Genomic DNA, 17,722 nt, shown 5'->3' with positions numbered 1-17,722 from the left:
TAGAAATGTGTGTTCCATTAATGTAATCTAAGTAGTGATTGTACAGTAGGGTAAACTGTTTGTTCGGGAATCGGACCTAGCCAGACTATCCTATCCTATCCTATCCTCAGCCGACTCGAAAGTGTCTGCCGTTGGGGAAACTAGTCAATCACACCGTTCCGGCTCGTGGTCGTTGTAAAGTGATCTAAAGTCTCGACTCAGCCGAGAGAAGATGATCGCAGTCAGATATACATACGGATGGTTCTTGGTGTTGTCCCACAGCGTTCTGTATACGCTGAAGCACATATCGTATGTTCGGTATGCTAGCGCGATTTGCAATAACGAGAGAGATAATCTCTGCATCTACAACTGCCTGCGCACTCTCTTGACTACTATCAGCAACGTCCATTGCAAACTGAACGAAGACATCGATAGGATTCAAGCTTGGGTTTTGGGCTTTGATTGCTTCGTAGAATGTTGTCGCTGTCGGTAAATGGTCCACTGGTACACGACTGTAAGAATCAAACGTTACCAACACTAGGTGGTGGAAGAACGTCCAATATAACTTACGACAGAGGATGTATTATTCGATAGAAGAAGTCCAATTTAATGTGATAAGGCAGCAAAGTGAGAACATGTTCAAGTGTGCGTCGAATGTTACCTCCAAATGCAATTATTTGAACGAGATACGACATCGATATTGCAGTGAAGCTGGCACCGTCATTATCTAGATCGCTAGAACCAATTGCAATAAGTATATTTGCTATTTGTGTTAGAGAGATAACACAACAGTGACTCTGAATTAGATGCTCACCAAAAAACCAACAAATCAAAGGACAAGTCAAACATATCCTTTTCACAGTTGGACCGTAGCTCCGGCATGCTCAAAATGGCAGCAATCTCGGAGAGTCGTTCAATGATTTCATTTGACGACGTTGTCCGCCACCACTGCTTTCGAACATTGGGAGTTTGTTGAGTCATACTCAGAGATGTTGGTCTTAACGGCACGCTAGGATTGAGTCTCGGCCATACCAAACCTAATCTTTGGGGAGCACGCTCTATAATCCAACTCCGTTGGCATGCTAGAAGAATGCCGATAGCCTCTTGGACTGCGGTCACCACAGCGGGAGCGAAAGTGCAGTGGTCACAAACGGCGACTAATATGTCAAGAAAGCCAGATTCTATCACTGCTCGACAAGAACCCTCATGTTCTTGTGCAAGGCGCGAGATTAGGTTGATGAAAGGGAGCACCTCATGAGTTTCAGAAGGTAGTAGCGATGAACGATATACTGCTATCAATTCCAGCCGCGCCTTCGTATCCGCTTCCACTACCGATGACGTTTCCGAATACCTTTGAAGTTGTTTCAACAACATATGTAAGAGTTTCCAAAGGGAAACAGGAGAAACGGGTCGTACCATAAAAGAGGGATGCAGGGCATCATCTCAGAAAGGAAAATGGTAATTTCCTCCTTAGGCCATTTGACCACGCAAAGCAAGAGTTGACTGGCTTCTCGACTACCAATCTGCATCATGATTAATCTCAGGGCCCTCTGGCGAACTTTTTCATCGTAAAAGTCAAGTCTACGTTCATGGTTGTCAATGATATACGGAAAATTGATTAGACTTACCGCGACAGCTCCAAAAGATCGTCATATATCTTTTCCAGTTGTTCGGCAGACGCAGGATACTTTGGCGATGAGTTTCCGGAATTTAATCCAGGTAAGATCGCATTGATTTTTGCTAGTCTCCATCTCACTACGAGCTTCTCCACCCCGCGAAGGCTGGCTTCTCCCAGACTCTTGATTGCTTTGCCAGATAGAGTTCCCGGCCCCCACAGAGTAGTTGCGGAACTTTGAGTTTCATTTGTCTCGTAAGAAGTTGTAGTGTTGGTGCTGTAACGGTCGCTATCCAGCACTTCGTCTGCGGTTCTAGCTCGAGGTGGTAAACGCAATAAGGTCATTGACAGACTTTCATCCTACATCAAATACAGTTTCCCAGGACTTTTGATTTCTCAGAGGATAAGATGAGATGTGGCGATGAGAGCGGGCGCTTATCGCCTTTGAACTACACTCTCATAGATCTCATCGTCGAAACCGTCTCTAAGTTCTTTTGTGTGAACCCACCCTCCCTTCCCTCTGCAACTCTAGTGTCTAGTCTTCTGACAAAGACATTCCAGGCTCAGCCAAACCGCGTTTCGTGTGTTTTTCCACCCGAGCGGGGCTGTGTCCCAGGTAAACCTCATCTACTAATATTGAGCACTTCACAGTGCTCCTCACATTCTACATCGAGCTCGTTTCAGCGAATACTTGCCTTATATCACAAACTGACTTCTAGTGGTGTAGATAATAAAGAGAAATTTATTTTGGAATGGGCAAGGACTCTTAAGCACTGTTCAACGCATAAGGCCACAACTCTCCTCAAGACGATATTATTCTAATCGAGGGCGAAAATAAATTTAAGAGGTGAAAGATGAGACGTGCTCTTCAACGACCTTCTTGATTTTTCCTTCGAGCTCCGGGGTGATGTTTCCACCAGAAATTTCCTCCAAGAGAGCACCTTGTGAAGAGGTGAGGTGGGAACGGAATTCTCCCTCCCATCGGGTAATTTGGTCAACCGGGATAGAGTCAAGCTGTGAACCAGGTCAAAATTATATGAATAGGGGATATCGATATATACTCACCAAACCGTTGACACCGGCGTAGATGATGGGAACCTGAATCTCAGTAGAGAGGGGTTGATACTGGCCTTGCTCTGCAAGACGGGATGAGATACAGGAATCATGGTCATGGAATGAGACATACTCAAGAGCTCAGTCAAACGGGCACCACGGGAGAGGAGGAAACGAGTTGAGGCATCGAGATCAGAACCAAACTGAGCGAAGGCAGCGACTTCACGGTATTGAGCAAGGTACAGCTTGAGAGAACCAGCAAACTTCTTCATGATTTTGCTACGAAGACAATTAAGTAGATTAACAATAAAAACGAATTGTACTCACGTTTGGGCGGCAGATCCAACACGAGAGACAGAGAGACCGACGTTGATAGCAGGGCGGACACCACGGAAGAAGAGCTCAGCCTCCAAGAAAATTTGACCATCGGTAATGGAAATGACCTATGATACAACTTCAATAAATTGCCAAGCTGAAATGTAAAAAAAAACAAACGTTGGTGGGAATGTAAGCAGAGACATCACCACCCTGGGTCTCAATGATAGGGAGAGCAGTGAGAGATCCTCCACCGAATTTGTCACTCATTTTGGCGGCACGTTCGAGTAAACGAGAATGCAAGTAGAAGACATCACCAGGGTAGGCCTCACGACCAGGAGGACGACGGAGCAACAATGACATTTGACGGTAAGCAACGGCCTGTTTAGACAAGTCATCGTAGATGATCAAAGCTAGAAGAATTTGAGCCTAGAGCCGAATGATTCGCCGTTGAACGCACCGTGTTTGCCATTATCACGGAACCATTCACCCATAGCACATCCAGAGAAGGGAGCAAGATACTGCAGAGGAGCAGCTTCCGAGGCGGTCGCAGCAACAATGATCGTGTACTTCATGGCGTCATTCTCCTCAAGGGTCTTGACAAGCTGAGCAACAGTCGAACGTTTCTGGCCCACAGCGACGTACACACAGTAAAGCTTCTTGTCTTCGTCCTTACCATCGTTCCACCTCTTCTGGTTAAGGATGGTGTCAATAGCGACTGCAGTCTTTCCAGTTTGACGATCACCAATGATCAATTCACGCTGACCACGACCAATGGGAACCATTGCATCAATGGGTTTGAGGCCAGTCATCATAGGCTGGTTGACCGAACGACGAGGAAGAATACCAGGTGCTTTCAGGGAAGCACGACGACGCTCAGCGGCCTCAATGGGACCCTTGCCGTCAATAGGGTCACCGAGAGCGTCAACAACACGCCCAAGCAAACCAGGACCAACAGGAACATCGACGATTTGACCAGTTCGCTTGACCGTGTCGCCCTCTTTGATGAGCCGGTCATTACCGAAGATAGAAACACCAACGTTGTCGGCTTCCAAGTTCAGACACATGCCACGGACACCAGAAGAGAATTCCACCATCTCTTCGGCTGTGAAAGAAGGTAAATCAGCGTTGAGAACATCGGAAGAAACCGCTCTTACCCTGGACGTTTTTGAGCCCCCAGACACGACCAATACCGTCACCGACACCTACGGAAACGCGTTACTGAAGTGTAGATGAGAGAGCTATGCATGCACGCACTGAGAACTCGTCCAGTCTCCTCAACGTTTCCGCCAACGGAAGTTCCTGCAATGCGAGACTCGAGGATTGAGGAGACCTCGGAAGCAGCTGCCAGTGACGTGTTTCACAACCACAGCAAAGGAGAAAAAATAGAAGAAAAAATAGCAACAGTTAGCAACCACTGAATACAACAGAGGAGAATGTGCATGGACTAACCAGGTTTTGCGGTAGCATAGGCGCGAGAGCTCTACATGCAGAAAAATTGGCCTGGTTAAAAAAGCGAGTCAAAAGAGTATGAAAAAAGGGAAGCAAACCTTAGCAGAGGCGGCCAGCGCACGAGTACGCGCAGAGTTTCTGAGAGCTATTCTATGCATGGGATTCTGGTGGAAGGAGAGAAAGGACGTCGAATTGAGCGAAATGAACGTCGTTTGTTGGGTCGATTCCGGAATGGACCGAGTTCGTGGGAATACAATAAATTTGTAAGCAACTGCAGATCAAGCGCCCGAAACCAGTTGTACATAAACTTTTTGAACTCTCCATTCGCCGTAGTGGCCAATGGCCAGTTTATTCAAGCAGCGTTCGTGACGATTTTTCCCCATTGAAAGCTCTGCAGTCTCACAAAGCCCCTTGTCTAGCTCAATCACTATGCAGATCCTTCTGTAGAAGCATACACGCTGTTCCATATACAACCGCTTCTGCGCTCGACCTCATTCGCTCTCAGCCTTCTCAGTATGTCGTAGCCACTGTCGTTGGTCGAAAATATGTGCTAGCACCGCGGGATGTTCTCACAATTCCGCGCCTACGCGATGTCAAAGTTGGGGATGTACTTGCTCTCGACGAAATCCACGAATTGGGCTCACGAGAGTATACTTTACGCGGAAACCCCACCATTTCTCCTTCGAAAGTGAAGGTGGAAGCCACAGTGGTAGAACATACCAAGGGGGCCATGGAGTTTATATTCAAGAAAAAAAGGAGAAAGGGTTACCAGAAGACGAAGAAGCATAAGCAGACGTATACACGACTGAGGATTGGAGATATAGAAATTCCCTTACCTTCAATACAGTCTATAATATGATGTGTGTGCTTGTTATAGAGCCTGCATTCAACCAGTAATGGTACAAAATACTAAGGTGGACAGTTGTATACAAGTTGAAGTTGTAATGAGTATTATTACTGAGTACTGTACCTGTTCCATTGGTGGCTGTGTCACCCTTGTCCGCAACTGCCACCCTTTGCGATCTTCTAATTGCAAATAATGAACGTTTGGGCGAGTACAAATTTGAATCAAGCACGACTCTTTTTCACAGACTAATGCCGAAGTTTAGACTGAGCACCGAAATCCGGAGGGTCGCACTTATTGGTTCAATACCGGAACCAGAGAAAGTGTCTGGGAGAAACCAGATGGTGAGTGTAATCAAGTTGCGAAAGAATCCTTACTGACTACTGCCATCTATAGACCTCAAATCTCCCTTCGAGGTGAGCTGTGATTATATATGAGTGCTTCGATACGTCGCATTGAAACCTTTTACTCAAGCGTGCTTTGAATCAAACCAAGTGGAAGGAATACTTTTCAGGTGGTCGGAAGTACTACTATAATGTATGTGGAGGCACTCTGAACGAAAATCTACCTTGTTCGTCTCAACTATTTGTTCTAGACCGAGACAAAAGAATCGAAATGGGACATGCCTGATGAGCTCCTACTAGTTCTTGAGAAGGTGGAGAAGGAGAAAGTGGCTCCCCTTGCGTGCGTATCAATTCTCAACAAAATGAACTACTTCACAACGTTTCTGCAGTGGTGCGATCACAGCTCCTGGATTTATACCGGTGGGTAGTTCCACCCCCGCCATCCCATCGTTGGAAACAACAACAAACGGAGTAGTAGGAGCACATACTGGCGCCCTTCCTCTTGCCTCGTCAACTGTTCTTCCGGCACGTCCCAATCTTCCTGAGGACCCTGTCATCCCACACAACGGATTTGTGACTGTCGAAGAGGGAGAGAAAGCCTTTTCTCACCTTTTAAGGAAGGCTGGAGTAGATCCAAGTTGGACCTGGGATCAAACTATGCGAGCTATCATCACGGATCCATTGTATAAGGCACTAAATACATTGGCAGAAAAGAAAGCTGTTTTCGAAAAGGTAAATTCACCCAAATGATCACATATCTACTCACACCATATTGATTTTCAGTACACGACCAATCTGAAAGTTAAAGAGCAAGAGGAGAAGGAAGCAAGATTAGCCAAGCTACGTCCTGCTATCCGGAATATGCTCAAAGGAAACCCAAATGTGTTTCACTATACGACTTTCAACACTGCAGATAAGCTTTTCTCTCAACACCCTATCTGGCAGCAAGCCAAGATTGAGTCCGAGCGTAAACTGATCTTTGAAGAGTACGTTGCCGAATTGAAACAGCGCGAAGTGGTGCGTGACCCGAAATTTTGGAGAAGCACACGCACTGATATGACCTTTGGATCCTTATAGCAAGAAAGTCGTGCTGCACGTTCTCGAAGTGTGGCTAAAGTTGTCAATTTATTCAAGCAGCTCGATGTCGATGTTCTTACTCGGTGGAGGCAAGCTCACAATCTCATTCTCGAATCTGAGGAATGGAACTCGGATTCCGAATTAAGAAAGTTGCCAACTCTGGATATTCTTCTGGCTTTCGAAGACTACAGTCGGGTTCGGGAGAGAGAGTATGATGAACAGACGCGTCGGGCTCAAGTTGAAAAGACTAGGAAGGAAAGGAAGGCCAGGGAGGCATTCAAGGTGCGCCCGCTACGCTATTGTAGTCGTAATTATGTCGCGATCCTTTTTCCCCCGCTTATAGGAGCTTTTGCAATCCCTTGTCGCCTCCGGTGACATCAAAGCAAGGACCAAATGGAAAGACGTCTACCCAAAATTTAAAGATGACGACCGATACATCAACATGCTCGGTAATCCAGGCTCAAACCAGATCGAGCTCTTCTGGGATGTCGTGGATACTCTTGATCAAAAACTTGATGCGAAAATTGCTATTGTCACGAATGCAATTGCTAAAGTCGATGGACCAACGAAGGGCGACTCGGAAGGCAAGGAAGATGATGACGCCCCAGAACGTTCTGGTCTCAGTATAACTGCAACCACGAGTGAAGAAGAATTTTTAGGCGTCGTAAAGGCCACTCTAAATGAAGATGTCAAAAGTCTTAGCAAAGAGGAACTTCATCTTATATTTGGCACGGTATGTGCTTCATGCATGAGGTTGTTCTTCATATCTCAATCTCGTTTTCAGTTGCATGACGCTGCTGTCAAAAAGCAAGCTGATGAAAAACGGCGAGCGGAGAGGAAGCAGAGACATTTGCAAGAAGACCTACGATATGCTCTTAGAAAACTTACAGAGCCATTGGATCTCAATCTCTCGTTCGAAGAGGTGAGTTCATACTGGGCGCTGATATCTTTCCTCGAATTCAAGTTTGTATATATAGGCTGTACCTCTCATCGAACATCTGTCCGAATTTCAAGCCATTGAAGACGAAGAAAACAGGCGAACTGCCTTCGCTAAATTTGTTAAGAGACAGAAAGTAAGACTTCCTTCCCATCAAAACTCATCTTGTACTTATACATCACCAGGAACGTATACGTGAGGCTGCTGGCTCCGAAGACGGTGGCTCAACTACGAGTCGAAAACGCAAAGAGCCACCTCGCGCCGAACAGAGCCGTGAGCCCGAACGAGGAGACCGGGATCGACGCGATCGTGATCGTGACCGTGAATCGTCTTACCGGGAGCGTGAACGCGGCAAAGACCACGAATCTCGCAACTCCCGTCACTATAGGCATGATGACTACGACCGAAGGGCTTCGAAGGATTACGATCGAGACTACAGATCCAAGCACCACGAGAAGGATGACCGTAGACGAGATCGAGACAGAGGTAGGAGGCCGGACTATCCCTCTAGAGATTGGGACGAGTCCCAGTATAGGCGGGAAGAACGAGAAAAAAGTGTCTCTTCTTCGACATACAAAGACAGAGATGAACCATCCAAGTCGGAGAAACGAGAGATGGAGGAACTACCCATTGATGATAGAGCCGAAAAGGTCAGTAGGCTACACGATCGCTCCTAAGTTAGTATTGACAGGTACTTGTAGCGTCCTCGCTACGATGAGCCTGCGCCTACCGGAGCAAGTTCTGCGAGGGAGGATACTCCTGAGGAAGGTGAAATTTAAAGGACTCGTATGTACATACATAGTCTATATACTTTAAATGGAAATATCACTCCGTTGTATGCGGGCGACGGGATTCATCGGAGTTCGGCTTCGGCGCGGTTCGGCTCATTATAATTTCTGATTCATAAATGCGGGGAAGCGAACGCCTTAGCCGATCCCCAGTTTCTCCCAAGGCTCAAGGTTGCCTACGTTCAACCTCTCCTTGTTATCTCTCTCACTCTGATTCTTAGCTACTACTAACCGAAGGACATGGTATGCTACTCACCTGTTCAGAAATTCAATCAACTTGCCAATACTGTATTCTTACTTACAGTCTGCGTATCCTTCTTACACCATGGGAGGGCTTTGTACAGTCGGAGGAATCACAGGATTCATCAGAACTCGCTCGATTCCTTCCCTTGTTGCTGGCGTAGGGTGAGCTACAGGTGTAATTTTGTAAATACCTTCATCTATTCAGTGGGCTTCCTCCTCGCTGTTGGTAGAGTTGGTGCTCTTTACTTGTACAGCGCCGATAACATTCGCAAAGGCGCTAACAATGGATTAGAAGGTGCATTAGGTGTGTGTCTAAAAATGCTACTTATCTTTTTTCTTCATGCTCATATGCCTAACAGGTGCATCTGTTCTACTTCTCCTTTCGTCTCTTCCCCGAGTGAGGAAGGGACCTATCCCTGCTCTTCTCACAGTCACTTCAGCTGCGTCGTTGTTTTATTACGGGAATGTCATCTACAAACTTGGTGCTTAAAAGTTGGCTTGAAAGCAAATATTTGTAACTTGGATGTCCTTCAAGAATCAGAATGTACATCAACTTGAATGTACTTTGCATGTACATATACCCCACTCAACCTGTATCTTTATTCCTCTTACAACAGATGCGATTGTTGTGAAATAGAAAGCTGGAAAGCACAGGAGCTGATATATGTATCACCCATGGACCGACGACTGGTCTGATCGGCGGACCGCCTCCTTGCATGATCCGCCACATACAGAACCGTACGGCGAGCGCCGATTGCGCCGGTCAACTATGCATTTTCACCTGGAAATTACATGGACTCGATTTCTAGATGTGAATTATTCTGTCTGCTCTGAACAAATCAAGTTTCAAGATCTCTAATAAGGCAATATCCACTTCTCTCTGAGTTTGTTATCGTTGCTATGTAACGCACTCATGCTATGTACACGCAGGCGCGCGCGTCCGTCCCGCGGAAGTGATAATGATCTTTCAGTGTTTCCTACCACGTCCTCACTGTTGACCTCCAACCCTTCTTGACTTTCTTCAAGGGCGTCCCCTCCTGAATCTGGTTCAAACCATTTATGGTCGTCTATTTCTCCTCCGTCGACCTGCCCTCCCTCTTCCTCCTTTTTGCCGCTATTCCACATGTTGTTTTTGCATTGAACAATGTTACCATCTCCCATACCTCTTCCAGCATCGACTACAAACCCAATTCAAGCGTATGGCTTTCATCTGACAGTACACTCGATTACTCCGAATCACACACCACAACTACCACCAAAGGTGCTTCGGCCAGCTTTACCTTTACAGGTGAGTCCTGAGGCAGAAGTTTTTTTACTACTACTTTCTCATTACCATTGGAAGGTGTCGCAATATATTACGCGGCTGCTTCGTGGCCATACCCTGTCAGTGCAAACATCAGTATCGATGGAGGCTCGGGCACATTTGTGGACTTGCATGACTATCAGAGCGCTCAGACAAATGGAGGATCAGCGTCGGCAAGTGCGACAATACATTGGTTTCGAACAGGGTTGAGCAATACGTCTCATACTATCGTTGTATCTCTTGCCAAAAATGCTACGTATGCCGTTCTAGACGCTTTCATGTATGTTCTGCTTTCTCGCAGTGGGATTTAGATAGTGACTACGAATTCTTAGATATACTATCGACGACGGCGACAGTGATGCGCCAGATGATGGTCACACGATATGGCCAATAATTTTAGGGTGCGTTCTGGGCGGTCTTGTTCTCGTTGGCGCTATCATTGGGCTTGTCTTTGTGTATCGTCGTCGACAAAAGAAGAACGGAAAACCGATATGGGACACGCCTGTTCTTGACAATCTGATGACACCACTCGTAGCCACCCAGGCATCTGAAATACATCCCTTGGTAGCCTCTGACTTCGGCGACCCCCATGCCAATAACCCTTCAAGCTCGTCCGGTATACGTTCACAGACCTTGGACTCATCATTTTCCACGGATTCTTTACAAGATGGGAAATATTCCGACTATGTGTCAGCTCCACAACTCCAGTTCGTGGAGGGAAGTAGTCGTTCTGGCGTAGGATCGACAATAGTCACAGCATATCCGGATGAAAAGAAGGTGATCAAGTCGGACGTGATCCTCGGTGTCGCGAATCCTGAGACGGAGGAGCTACCCCCACCTGCTTATAGCGAACACCACGAACATTAATGATTAATCTTTCATATCTGAGTTTGGCATACATCAGGAGTAATTTATTGACAAGTAGTGTCCAAATTTGGATAAATATGGTCAAGCAATATTTATGCATTAAGTATACGGTTAGCATATGTGCTTGAAACAAGAGAAATAGCTCTCATCAACCTTGCTGTCCACCTCCGGACACCGTCTCATCGTCGTCGTCGTCATAGTCATATTCATCATCCTCATCTTCATCGAATTCCCCTTCATCCATAGCTTCTTTCAGCTGCAATCCGGTTATGAATATGTCAATTTTTTGCCACGGCACACAAAGATACACACCATTTCAATCAACTCATGACATTCGTTGAGATGAGCCATGATGGTTCCTTGACCCTCTGGGATAGAGCCATCTGCACCTATGAACTTACCGTCTTTCCTCCGCGATTCGATTTGGTGCAGCGCAAGCTGATACTAAAAGATACAAATACAAAGTTTACGGTGGCGAAGATGTAGTGAAAAGATGCCAGACAGTCAGAAACGGAAGTCAAGATTTCCTGGATTTCCTGATTAGTTTCTGATTACGCACGGGATATAGATCGCGTGGGCTGAAGAGGCCCCCATATTTCAGAACTTCATTGAGACATTTCTTGACGGTAGAGAGTTTGTTAGCCTGGATAAAAATTAACCTGTGTGCAGAATAGTGGACAAACAAGGGGAACTTACGATTGGGGTCAATTCTTCCGACACAGGCTCGCTAGAAGACAATAGTCGATAGATGAGACCATAACATCGCCGAAGCAAGTATAGCAGCACCTATACAATCTTTATATGAGCCAAGAACAATTATTTCATCACAGCATGCTCCTCACATATTGGCCTTCTGGCCGATTCCCTTCCGAATCCAGAAACTTTCCGTCAACTCTCATTTTGTCAATTTCTTGCAAACTGAGCGAATAGTTCCAGAGGTCTGTCTCCCGCAGTGACCAGCGGTGGGTGAGAACAAGACCTTCCAATTCAGCTCGTAAGTCAGAAAGTCGATCGTAAATTGGTTTCAAAGAAGTAGGAACGTTCTTGGAGTCCTCATTTGCTTTGATTTCTTGAGCTATTTCGAAACATTCCTCAAGGAGCGATGTACAGATGGCCTGAGAGGCTGGAACGATGCCCCCGGGACCCAAAAATTTACCGTCTACTCGTGTACTGTAGCGGGAAGTAGGGTGCGGGGGTTGATGGAAAATTATGATAAAGGATCGGTATGTTGAGCATGAGACCATTGCAGTAAAGAAGCATGTACTCAACGAATCGATTTTGCGAAGCTCCTCCTGTAGCGGTTTGAGATCAGCCTTGTGAGAGCCTTCTTTTGCCGCGAGTGCAACCAATTTTCTTCTAATTGTAACAAGCTTTTCGTGCACCGGGACGAGTTCTACCGAGATAACGGATAACGACTCTTCCAGAGAGCGAACAATACTATCTGATCATGAGATAAATCAGTACATAAAGCCTGTGTAACCGATCGAAGGCGCATTCCGAGCTTCACGAACCACATTTGCTAAGTTGACGTTCCAGCAATTTCAAGATGGCCTCCGGATGCTTTGATTCGTTGGCATCACGTTGGAGAATCTGTCTGAGGTCTGATATTCGTCTTCGGAACGGTGCAAGGTCAGCTTCGTTATAGACCGCAGATTCGTTCATATGATTGAGGATTTGCTTAGAAAATGATAAACATGAATAAGGCAAGCAGGAATAGTCATATTACCAACCCGCATAGATGCAATCTGAGAGTAAGTTGCCGGCGCGTCTTTTGTTCTGCCAATCGTGAGGTAGAACAAAGAGAGAAGGCTGAAAACATCGGCGAGTGTAGTATCCAGTCGATTACCCTGAGAAGTAGCTTCATCTCGCACATCATTCAACTTCGTGACTGTTTATTCCATCAGCATATTTGACCCGATATCCAAAGATATAAAGATACTGGCCTTGCTTCACCACTGCCTGGTATAACGAATTAACGTCCGAGGGCTTGATGAATTCTGCGCGATTTTTCTTCAAAGCTGTGAGTCGATTTCGTATACTTCGCGGTTCGAAATCAGCGGCAAGTTTTAGTCGATGAAATAGACAAAGCCTACTTGACCAATGCCTCAAGAATAGGAAGTTCTGCAAATGACGACATGTCAGCATTATTGATCGAAAGATAGGTCCTTAGAGCATCTCAGACCTTCCTGGGGTACAGAAGCAGCCATTCGTCAAGAATTCACTGCCTGATATTGAAGGAGATGTTGAAAGATAGGTAAAAATGAATAAACATCCGAATCACTAATACTTGTGTGCAGCGTTTCAAGTTCCCACGCCTGCGACTTAAGCTAGAAGCGGCCCAAGCCAAGATATTTCACTTCTTGGAGCCAAGGCCAAAATTTTCGCGTAGAGCCTAGAGGTAAGATAAGGACACCATCAGTTAGAATCGTTCTTGGCCGCCAAAGTATGGTCAAGGGAAAATATAACTTGAGTGAAATTCGCTCTTAAGCACGTGCAACGCATTGCCTTCGGACTTCAAATTCGATCTTTCCTAGCTTGGACAACCACCAACATCTTCATCGTACCTTTTGCTAATCATCATGACCGAAAAGATCAAAGAGGTGAGCCTTACTGCGTTCACCCTCATTTGCGATCTTACTTGAATTCAGAAAATGAACAATTTGCGCCTCGAGGCCGACCAAGCCATTGAGCGCGCAGAAGCAGCCGAGGCTAAGAACAAGAAATTAGACCAATTGCTTCTCGAGAAGGATCAAGAGATTACCTCGCTTAATCACAAACTCTCTGTCGTAGATGAACAACTTGAGAAAGCAGAACTCAGTCTGCAGGAAGCGAAACGGGAGAATATGGACAATATTGGTTCTAAAACCACCAGTGAAGGATTGCAGCGGAAGATACAACTGCTAGAGGAGGAGCTGGATGCCGCCGAGAAGAATGCCAAGGACACTGTTGAAAAGTGAAGCATATGATATTCTTGACGGTGTTTCGTTCTCATCGCGTCGATTCTTTTCTAGACTCAGGCAGGTGGATGTTAAGGCGGAACACTTTGAGCGGCAAGTGCAGCGACTAGAGCAGGAACGTGAAGTATGGGAAAAGAAATACGAAGTGCGAAATATCCACTCATATGGTTGAAGAACTCTTCTAACCTGCCATTTATAGGAAGCTCAAGAGAAGTACTCAAAATCGCAGAAGGAGCTCGACGAGCTCGTCCAGACGATGGAGGGACTCTGATCGATATGTCACTATTCAATCCTTGTTATCTTCTTGCTCCCCGCCTTATATCACACTGCCCCCTAATCTAAATCGACCAGACCAATCTTTCCGTAGTTCTTTCTGGATGTTACGATCAAGTTCGGATAATATGAAATCACTTTACTTTCAAACACCATTGAATCATTGACATGGTTCAAAACGGGTTATACAATCTAGAAACAATTTAACCAGTCATTTACACTTCGATATCCATTTGCCAACATGTAATCAAGATTTGAACGTCAATGAAACGGAATTGACGCAGTGCCGCTCGTCGGTCGGTGTGGGGAAGCCCTCTCCTTTGAAGACATGACCAAGATGTCCTCCGCAGGCAGCACACGTTATCTCCGTTCTGACCATACCGAATGCACGGTCTTCATGACGGTTGACTGCTCCAGGAATAGCTGAAGATGACGAATTCAGGATGAACACACAAAGCGAACACACAGACCAACGAACCATCAAAAAATGCAGGCCATCCACAACCGCTCTGGAGTTCGTACTGTCAAACCCAGTTTGACCGATACAGGGTGACGCTCACCTTGAATTTAGTAGTACTCTTATACAGAGGAGTTCCACAAGCTGCACAGTCGTAGACACCTTCCTCGTAATGTGAATCATATTTTCCGGTGCCAGCAGGCTCAGTGCCCTTCTTTCGCAAAACCCTGAACTGATAATCATTGAGTACTATACAAACACGATCAATGCGGAAGATGCTGACCTGCTCGGGAGAAAGAATTGCTTTCCACTCTTCTTCGGCCTTAGTCTTGGTTTCAGCCATGATGTTTCGAGTTTGGACGAAGGTGAATATCGGTTTCGGAGAAATTGTAGTGGTAATCAAAGATAGCGGGAGAGTGGGAAATGACAATGTCGCAATTCGAACAAAATTAGGGCTTTTATACCGGAAACCGATACATGTACTAGCTAATCTGAACATTGATAAAGCACAGGTTGAGTGTGACCAGCACGAGATGAATTAATCATTCAAGTAAGCATATGTATAATACAAGACAGTGCTGACATCAGAAGTCAAAGCTGTGTTGAGCAAGACCGAAAGGGCGAAACATCCCAACAATGATCATGAGTTTCGTATCGAACTCAAACGCTACAGTATTAGATCACAGAAAAAATCTTTCTTGAGAATAGTTTTGATAAGAATAACGATACTTTGCGCAACAAAATCGCTCGTAGCTCATCAAGACACAGGAGTGCGATCTATAGCGGAATTTCGGAAGCTCGATTTATCCTGCATTGAATCTATAGCACTAGGTAAACATGAGTATCACTGACAAGACTGACGGTTCGCACCATTGTTGGATTTGTACTCCATGATTGTCGAAGGTGGGAGATGAAGAACTTTCCGAATAGTATCCCTACGAGAGTAGTCTATGAAACTTGATCGGGCCAACGGTTAAATCCAGAATCACGCACCGTATTCTCTCTCGAACCTTAACGTCACCATCCAAGCGATTCCACAGACTGATGATATCCTCACTCTGTCGTACACTTATTGTGCACCCACAGATCTCAGGTAGCTCCGCGCCAGAGTCACTCCCATCTTCCCAGCTTGCAGCAATTTCTCCATTCTCCTCCACTTGTCGGCATTTGTCAAACTGATCCCCCAAAACAGCCAGGACGAGATCCTCCCAAATGCGATCGGCGACTCCTTTTTTCAGCCGGATAATCCACTTACCACCTGATATGTTGACCGGGTCCTCCCAAACGGGCCTACGGATCCCGTCGTGGAATAACAGGTAGTCCGTAGTCGGTTGGAGTGCGGACGGAGGAGCAAGATGCGTCCAAAGCGACCAGAACGATTCAACCTAGATTGAGTACTTGGTCACTACTTCAATACGCTTTATCGATGATGGACGTACGGATGCAAAGGCGGAAATCTTTTTTATTCCTTCCTCGTAACTGACCAACTTGTTGCCTGGCGCACGTTGCTGCCGAAACCAGAATACCCAACTAAAGCATAGCAGGTAGGTCTATGCAAAAAATCTGAAAGAAATGAATCACGAACATACGTGTTTCTTAGAGGATGAGGTTCGGAATCTTTCGGCGAAGAACCATTGGATGTTTTTTCCTTGGAAGTGGATTGTTCAGAACCAGGGATGATTGAGGTAGAAAAATGTTTAGAAGATGGTAATCTGGATTTAGGTCCAGCCTGGATAGATGGCGTTGGTTGAGTCCCTCCTGGCGTTTGCGAAGAATTTGCAAGAAAACGCGATTGGGAGTAGTTGGAGAAATAACTATTTGCCATTTTCAGTTATAAGCTGTAGAAAAGGCTGAATTTTTGGCTTGTCGTTGTAGAGACGAGAAGGAACACAAATGTTGGTTGATTTACGCGGTAATATTGAAACAAAGAGAATTGAAAACCTTGTGGGTGTTGGTTGGTAGAATTAAGCTTACATAATTTCCTCGGCCCTCTTGTACAGTACTAGTAGTAGTACTGGGTCAGAACTTCCGCTCTTTTCGTTATGAAGCTCACTCTAAAGCCAGAATGGCGCCTGTGGCCGTTGTCTTCTTTCCTTGGTGTTCTCGATCTCAAGACCGGTGTAACTATCGCGTTATTGTTTGCAGTCAGTGTTCCTGCTCGCATTCATTGTTTCAATCTCATGATTTAATTCAGGTCTTCAATAAAGTGGCTGGTGTATATGGTCTCATTGCTCTTGCTACTGGTGCGGGTGGCTCCTTTTCCCAGTTCAGTCTGTATCTGTACTCCCTCTTCGCCCTCTTCGCCCTATTCTATGGTTTAAAGGCCGTCGGGCAGGTATGTATGTCCGTCCTTTGGTTATTCTTCTGTACACGGCTCACAGCTTCCTCCTACTGCTCAGGAGGATCCAAAGAACACGCTATACTTTGCACATTTCTTCTTCGCAGACCATGTTTTCTCCACTGCCTGGACAGTCTTTTTCGCTGTCGTGTGGTGGTTCCAGACACCTCATGACGGACGTCGAATGGCCAACTCGCCAGCACAGCTGCAGATCATCAATGCCTCACCTGGATACCACAACATGACTGATGCACAGCGTGAGTTGGCTGCAGAACAAGTTTGGAATCATGAAAAAGGCACAGCACTGGCCGTCATCATCTTGTCATGGCTTTCCAAAGTGCGTTCCGATCAAGGCATATCGAGTTCCGCTGAATTTTGAATTGCTTTTCTGAAGATATACCTTGCCCTTCTTATCTATTCGTATGCAACGCATCTGCGAAAAGGATCATACCGGGCCCTTTCGCGAACGCGAGTACCTACTGCAGCATCTCCCAACTATGACGCTGGGTTGGGATACCCAGACGATGAGGAGGAAGAGACTGAAGACTTCTATCGTCTTCCCCTCCGAACCCCAAACACAGGCAACTCCATCTCGAGCTTCGCAGACTTTATAAATGCGCCTGCAGGACGTGCCCGCCCGCAAGCTCCTTCCATGAGCAAATTGAACGGATCTGTTAATGCTGAAGAGGAGGAAGAGGTCCTATTCGACGAGGATGAAATTTCCCGTGGATCGAGTTCGCGAGGTCATTCAAAAATGGGTACCGATGAGAGCAGCGCAGAGGAAGAACGCCACGGCTTCGGACGTACACGATAGCATATTATCCCTCGTTCATAGTACCTGTATTGAACACCGTCGTTGTAAATCATAGTACTTTCCATT

The 17,722-nt window shown here is 46.0% G+C and overlaps 11 protein-coding genes across 11 annotated transcripts; 6 read left to right on the top strand and 5 right to left on the bottom strand.

The window, feature by feature from the left end:
• Window positions 1-87: 87 nt before the first annotated feature.
• Window positions 88-2,083, bottom strand: C8R40DRAFT_1114953 (uncharacterized protein). The gene is made up of 5 exons (XM_046228542.1): window positions 1,608-2,083; window positions 1,396-1,560; window positions 794-1,330; window positions 550-714; window positions 88-491 (listed from the first exon to the last, which is right to left on the bottom strand). Exons 1-5 carry the CDS (start codon window positions 1,937-1,939, stop codon window positions 185-187), a joined length of 1,506 nt encoding a protein of 501 aa, XP_046084053.1. The 5' UTR covers window positions 1,940-2,083; the 3' UTR covers window positions 88-184.
• A 236-nt stretch (window positions 2,084-2,319) lies between these two features.
• Window positions 2,320-4,644, bottom strand: C8R40DRAFT_1114947 (P-loop containing nucleoside triphosphate hydrolase protein). The gene is made up of 10 exons (XM_046228541.1): window positions 4,513-4,644; window positions 4,415-4,445; window positions 4,220-4,306; window positions 4,120-4,167; window positions 3,423-4,067; window positions 3,143-3,375; window positions 2,975-3,090; window positions 2,781-2,926; window positions 2,660-2,730; window positions 2,320-2,608 (listed from the first exon to the last, which is right to left on the bottom strand). Exons 1-10 carry the CDS (start codon window positions 4,570-4,572, stop codon window positions 2,435-2,437), a joined length of 1,611 nt encoding a protein of 536 aa, XP_046084052.1. The 5' UTR covers window positions 4,573-4,644; the 3' UTR covers window positions 2,320-2,434.
• A 109-nt stretch (window positions 4,645-4,753) lies between these two features.
• C8R40DRAFT_1161906 (ribosomal protein L21-like protein) lies at window positions 4,754-5,273 on the top strand (the record flags this gene model as incomplete). Its single annotated transcript, XM_046230186.1, has 2 exons — window positions 4,754-4,770; window positions 4,862-5,273. The coding sequence occupies 2 exons, from the start codon at window positions 4,754-4,756 to the stop codon at window positions 5,271-5,273; spliced, it is 429 nt and encodes a 142-aa protein (XP_046084051.1).
• Window positions 5,274-5,399: 126 nt separating this feature from the next.
• Window positions 5,400-8,475, top strand: C8R40DRAFT_1114940 (uncharacterized protein). The gene is made up of 13 exons (XM_046228540.1): window positions 5,400-5,465; window positions 5,524-5,602; window positions 5,655-5,674; window positions 5,733-5,795; window positions 5,854-5,942; window positions 5,992-6,334; window positions 6,386-6,619; window positions 6,680-6,961; window positions 7,023-7,412; window positions 7,464-7,601; window positions 7,657-7,752; window positions 7,802-8,266; window positions 8,318-8,475. Exons 1-13 carry the CDS (start codon window positions 5,454-5,456, stop codon window positions 8,393-8,395), a joined length of 2,289 nt encoding a protein of 762 aa, XP_046084050.1. The 5' UTR covers window positions 5,400-5,453; the 3' UTR covers window positions 8,396-8,475.
• Window positions 8,476-8,644: 169 nt separating this feature from the next.
• On the top strand, window positions 8,645-9,137 carry C8R40DRAFT_1161904 (transmembrane proteins 14C-domain-containing protein; the record flags this gene model as incomplete). The annotated part of the gene is made up of 4 exons (XM_046230185.1): window positions 8,645-8,647; window positions 8,709-8,809; window positions 8,878-8,951; window positions 9,007-9,137. 4 exons carry the CDS (start codon window positions 8,645-8,647, stop codon window positions 9,135-9,137), a joined length of 309 nt encoding a protein of 102 aa, XP_046084049.1.
• Window positions 9,138-9,706: 569 nt separating this feature from the next.
• On the top strand, window positions 9,707-10,817 carry C8R40DRAFT_1173026 (uncharacterized protein; the record flags this gene model as incomplete). The annotated part of the gene is made up of 3 exons (XM_046231948.1): window positions 9,707-9,935; window positions 9,990-10,230; window positions 10,283-10,817. The coding sequence occupies 3 exons, from the start codon at window positions 9,707-9,709 to the stop codon at window positions 10,815-10,817; spliced, it is 1,005 nt and encodes a 334-aa protein (XP_046084048.1).
• Window positions 10,818-10,891: 74 nt separating this feature from the next.
• On the bottom strand, window positions 10,892-13,441 carry C8R40DRAFT_409243 (uncharacterized protein). Its single transcript, XM_046234964.1, has 11 exons — window positions 13,000-13,441; window positions 12,911-12,938; window positions 12,761-12,855; window positions 12,548-12,705; window positions 12,329-12,494; window positions 12,087-12,258; window positions 11,660-11,987; window positions 11,514-11,603; window positions 11,377-11,460; window positions 11,130-11,261; window positions 10,892-11,073 (listed from the first exon to the last, which is right to left on the bottom strand). Exons 1-11 carry the CDS (start codon window positions 13,022-13,024, stop codon window positions 10,966-10,968), a joined length of 1,386 nt encoding a protein of 461 aa, XP_046084047.1. The 5' UTR covers window positions 13,025-13,441; the 3' UTR covers window positions 10,892-10,965.
• On the top strand, window positions 13,000-14,308 carry C8R40DRAFT_409339 (actin filament-coating protein tropomyosin). The gene is made up of 4 exons (XM_046234965.1): window positions 13,000-13,417; window positions 13,466-13,770; window positions 13,829-13,919; window positions 13,974-14,308. Exons 1-4 carry the CDS (start codon window positions 13,397-13,399, stop codon window positions 14,043-14,045), a joined length of 489 nt encoding a protein of 162 aa, XP_046084046.1. The 5' UTR covers window positions 13,000-13,396; the 3' UTR covers window positions 14,046-14,308.
• On the bottom strand, window positions 14,295-14,847 carry C8R40DRAFT_1161901 (methionine sulfoxide reductase B; the record flags this gene model as incomplete). Its single annotated transcript, XM_046230184.1, has 4 exons — window positions 14,295-14,470; window positions 14,526-14,556; window positions 14,608-14,736; window positions 14,788-14,847. 4 exons carry the CDS (start codon window positions 14,845-14,847, stop codon window positions 14,295-14,297), a joined length of 396 nt encoding a protein of 131 aa, XP_046084045.1.
• A 202-nt stretch (window positions 14,848-15,049) lies between these two features.
• C8R40DRAFT_1114933 (translation initiation factor eIF4e) lies at window positions 15,050-16,466 on the bottom strand. The gene is made up of 5 exons (XM_046228539.1): window positions 16,094-16,466; window positions 15,944-16,034; window positions 15,498-15,889; window positions 15,375-15,439; window positions 15,050-15,323 (listed from the first exon to the last, which is right to left on the bottom strand). Exons 1-5 carry the CDS (start codon window positions 16,327-16,329, stop codon window positions 15,262-15,264), a joined length of 846 nt encoding a protein of 281 aa, XP_046084044.1. The 5' UTR covers window positions 16,330-16,466; the 3' UTR covers window positions 15,050-15,261.
• An 80-nt stretch (window positions 16,467-16,546) lies between these two features.
• C8R40DRAFT_1051144 (Inositolphosphorylceramide synthase subunit Kei1-domain-containing protein) lies at window positions 16,547-17,656 on the top strand (the record flags this gene model as incomplete). Its single annotated transcript, XM_046224687.1, has 4 exons — window positions 16,547-16,648; window positions 16,699-16,839; window positions 16,904-17,179; window positions 17,237-17,656. The coding sequence occupies 4 exons, from the start codon at window positions 16,547-16,549 to the stop codon at window positions 17,654-17,656; spliced, it is 939 nt and encodes a 312-aa protein (XP_046084043.1).
• Window positions 17,657-17,722: the final 66 nt, after the last annotated feature.

The sequence above is a fragment of the Lentinula edodes genome (genome assembly GCF_021015755.1).
Source record: "Lentinula edodes strain Le(Bin) 0899 ss11 chromosome Unknown C8R40scaffold_28, whole genome shotgun sequence".
Taxonomy (NCBI): domain Eukaryota; kingdom Fungi; phylum Basidiomycota; class Agaricomycetes; order Agaricales; family Omphalotaceae; genus Lentinula; species Lentinula edodes.
Note: the sequence above shows the minus strand (reverse complement) of the source record. Positions and strands in the feature narration are given on the sequence as shown.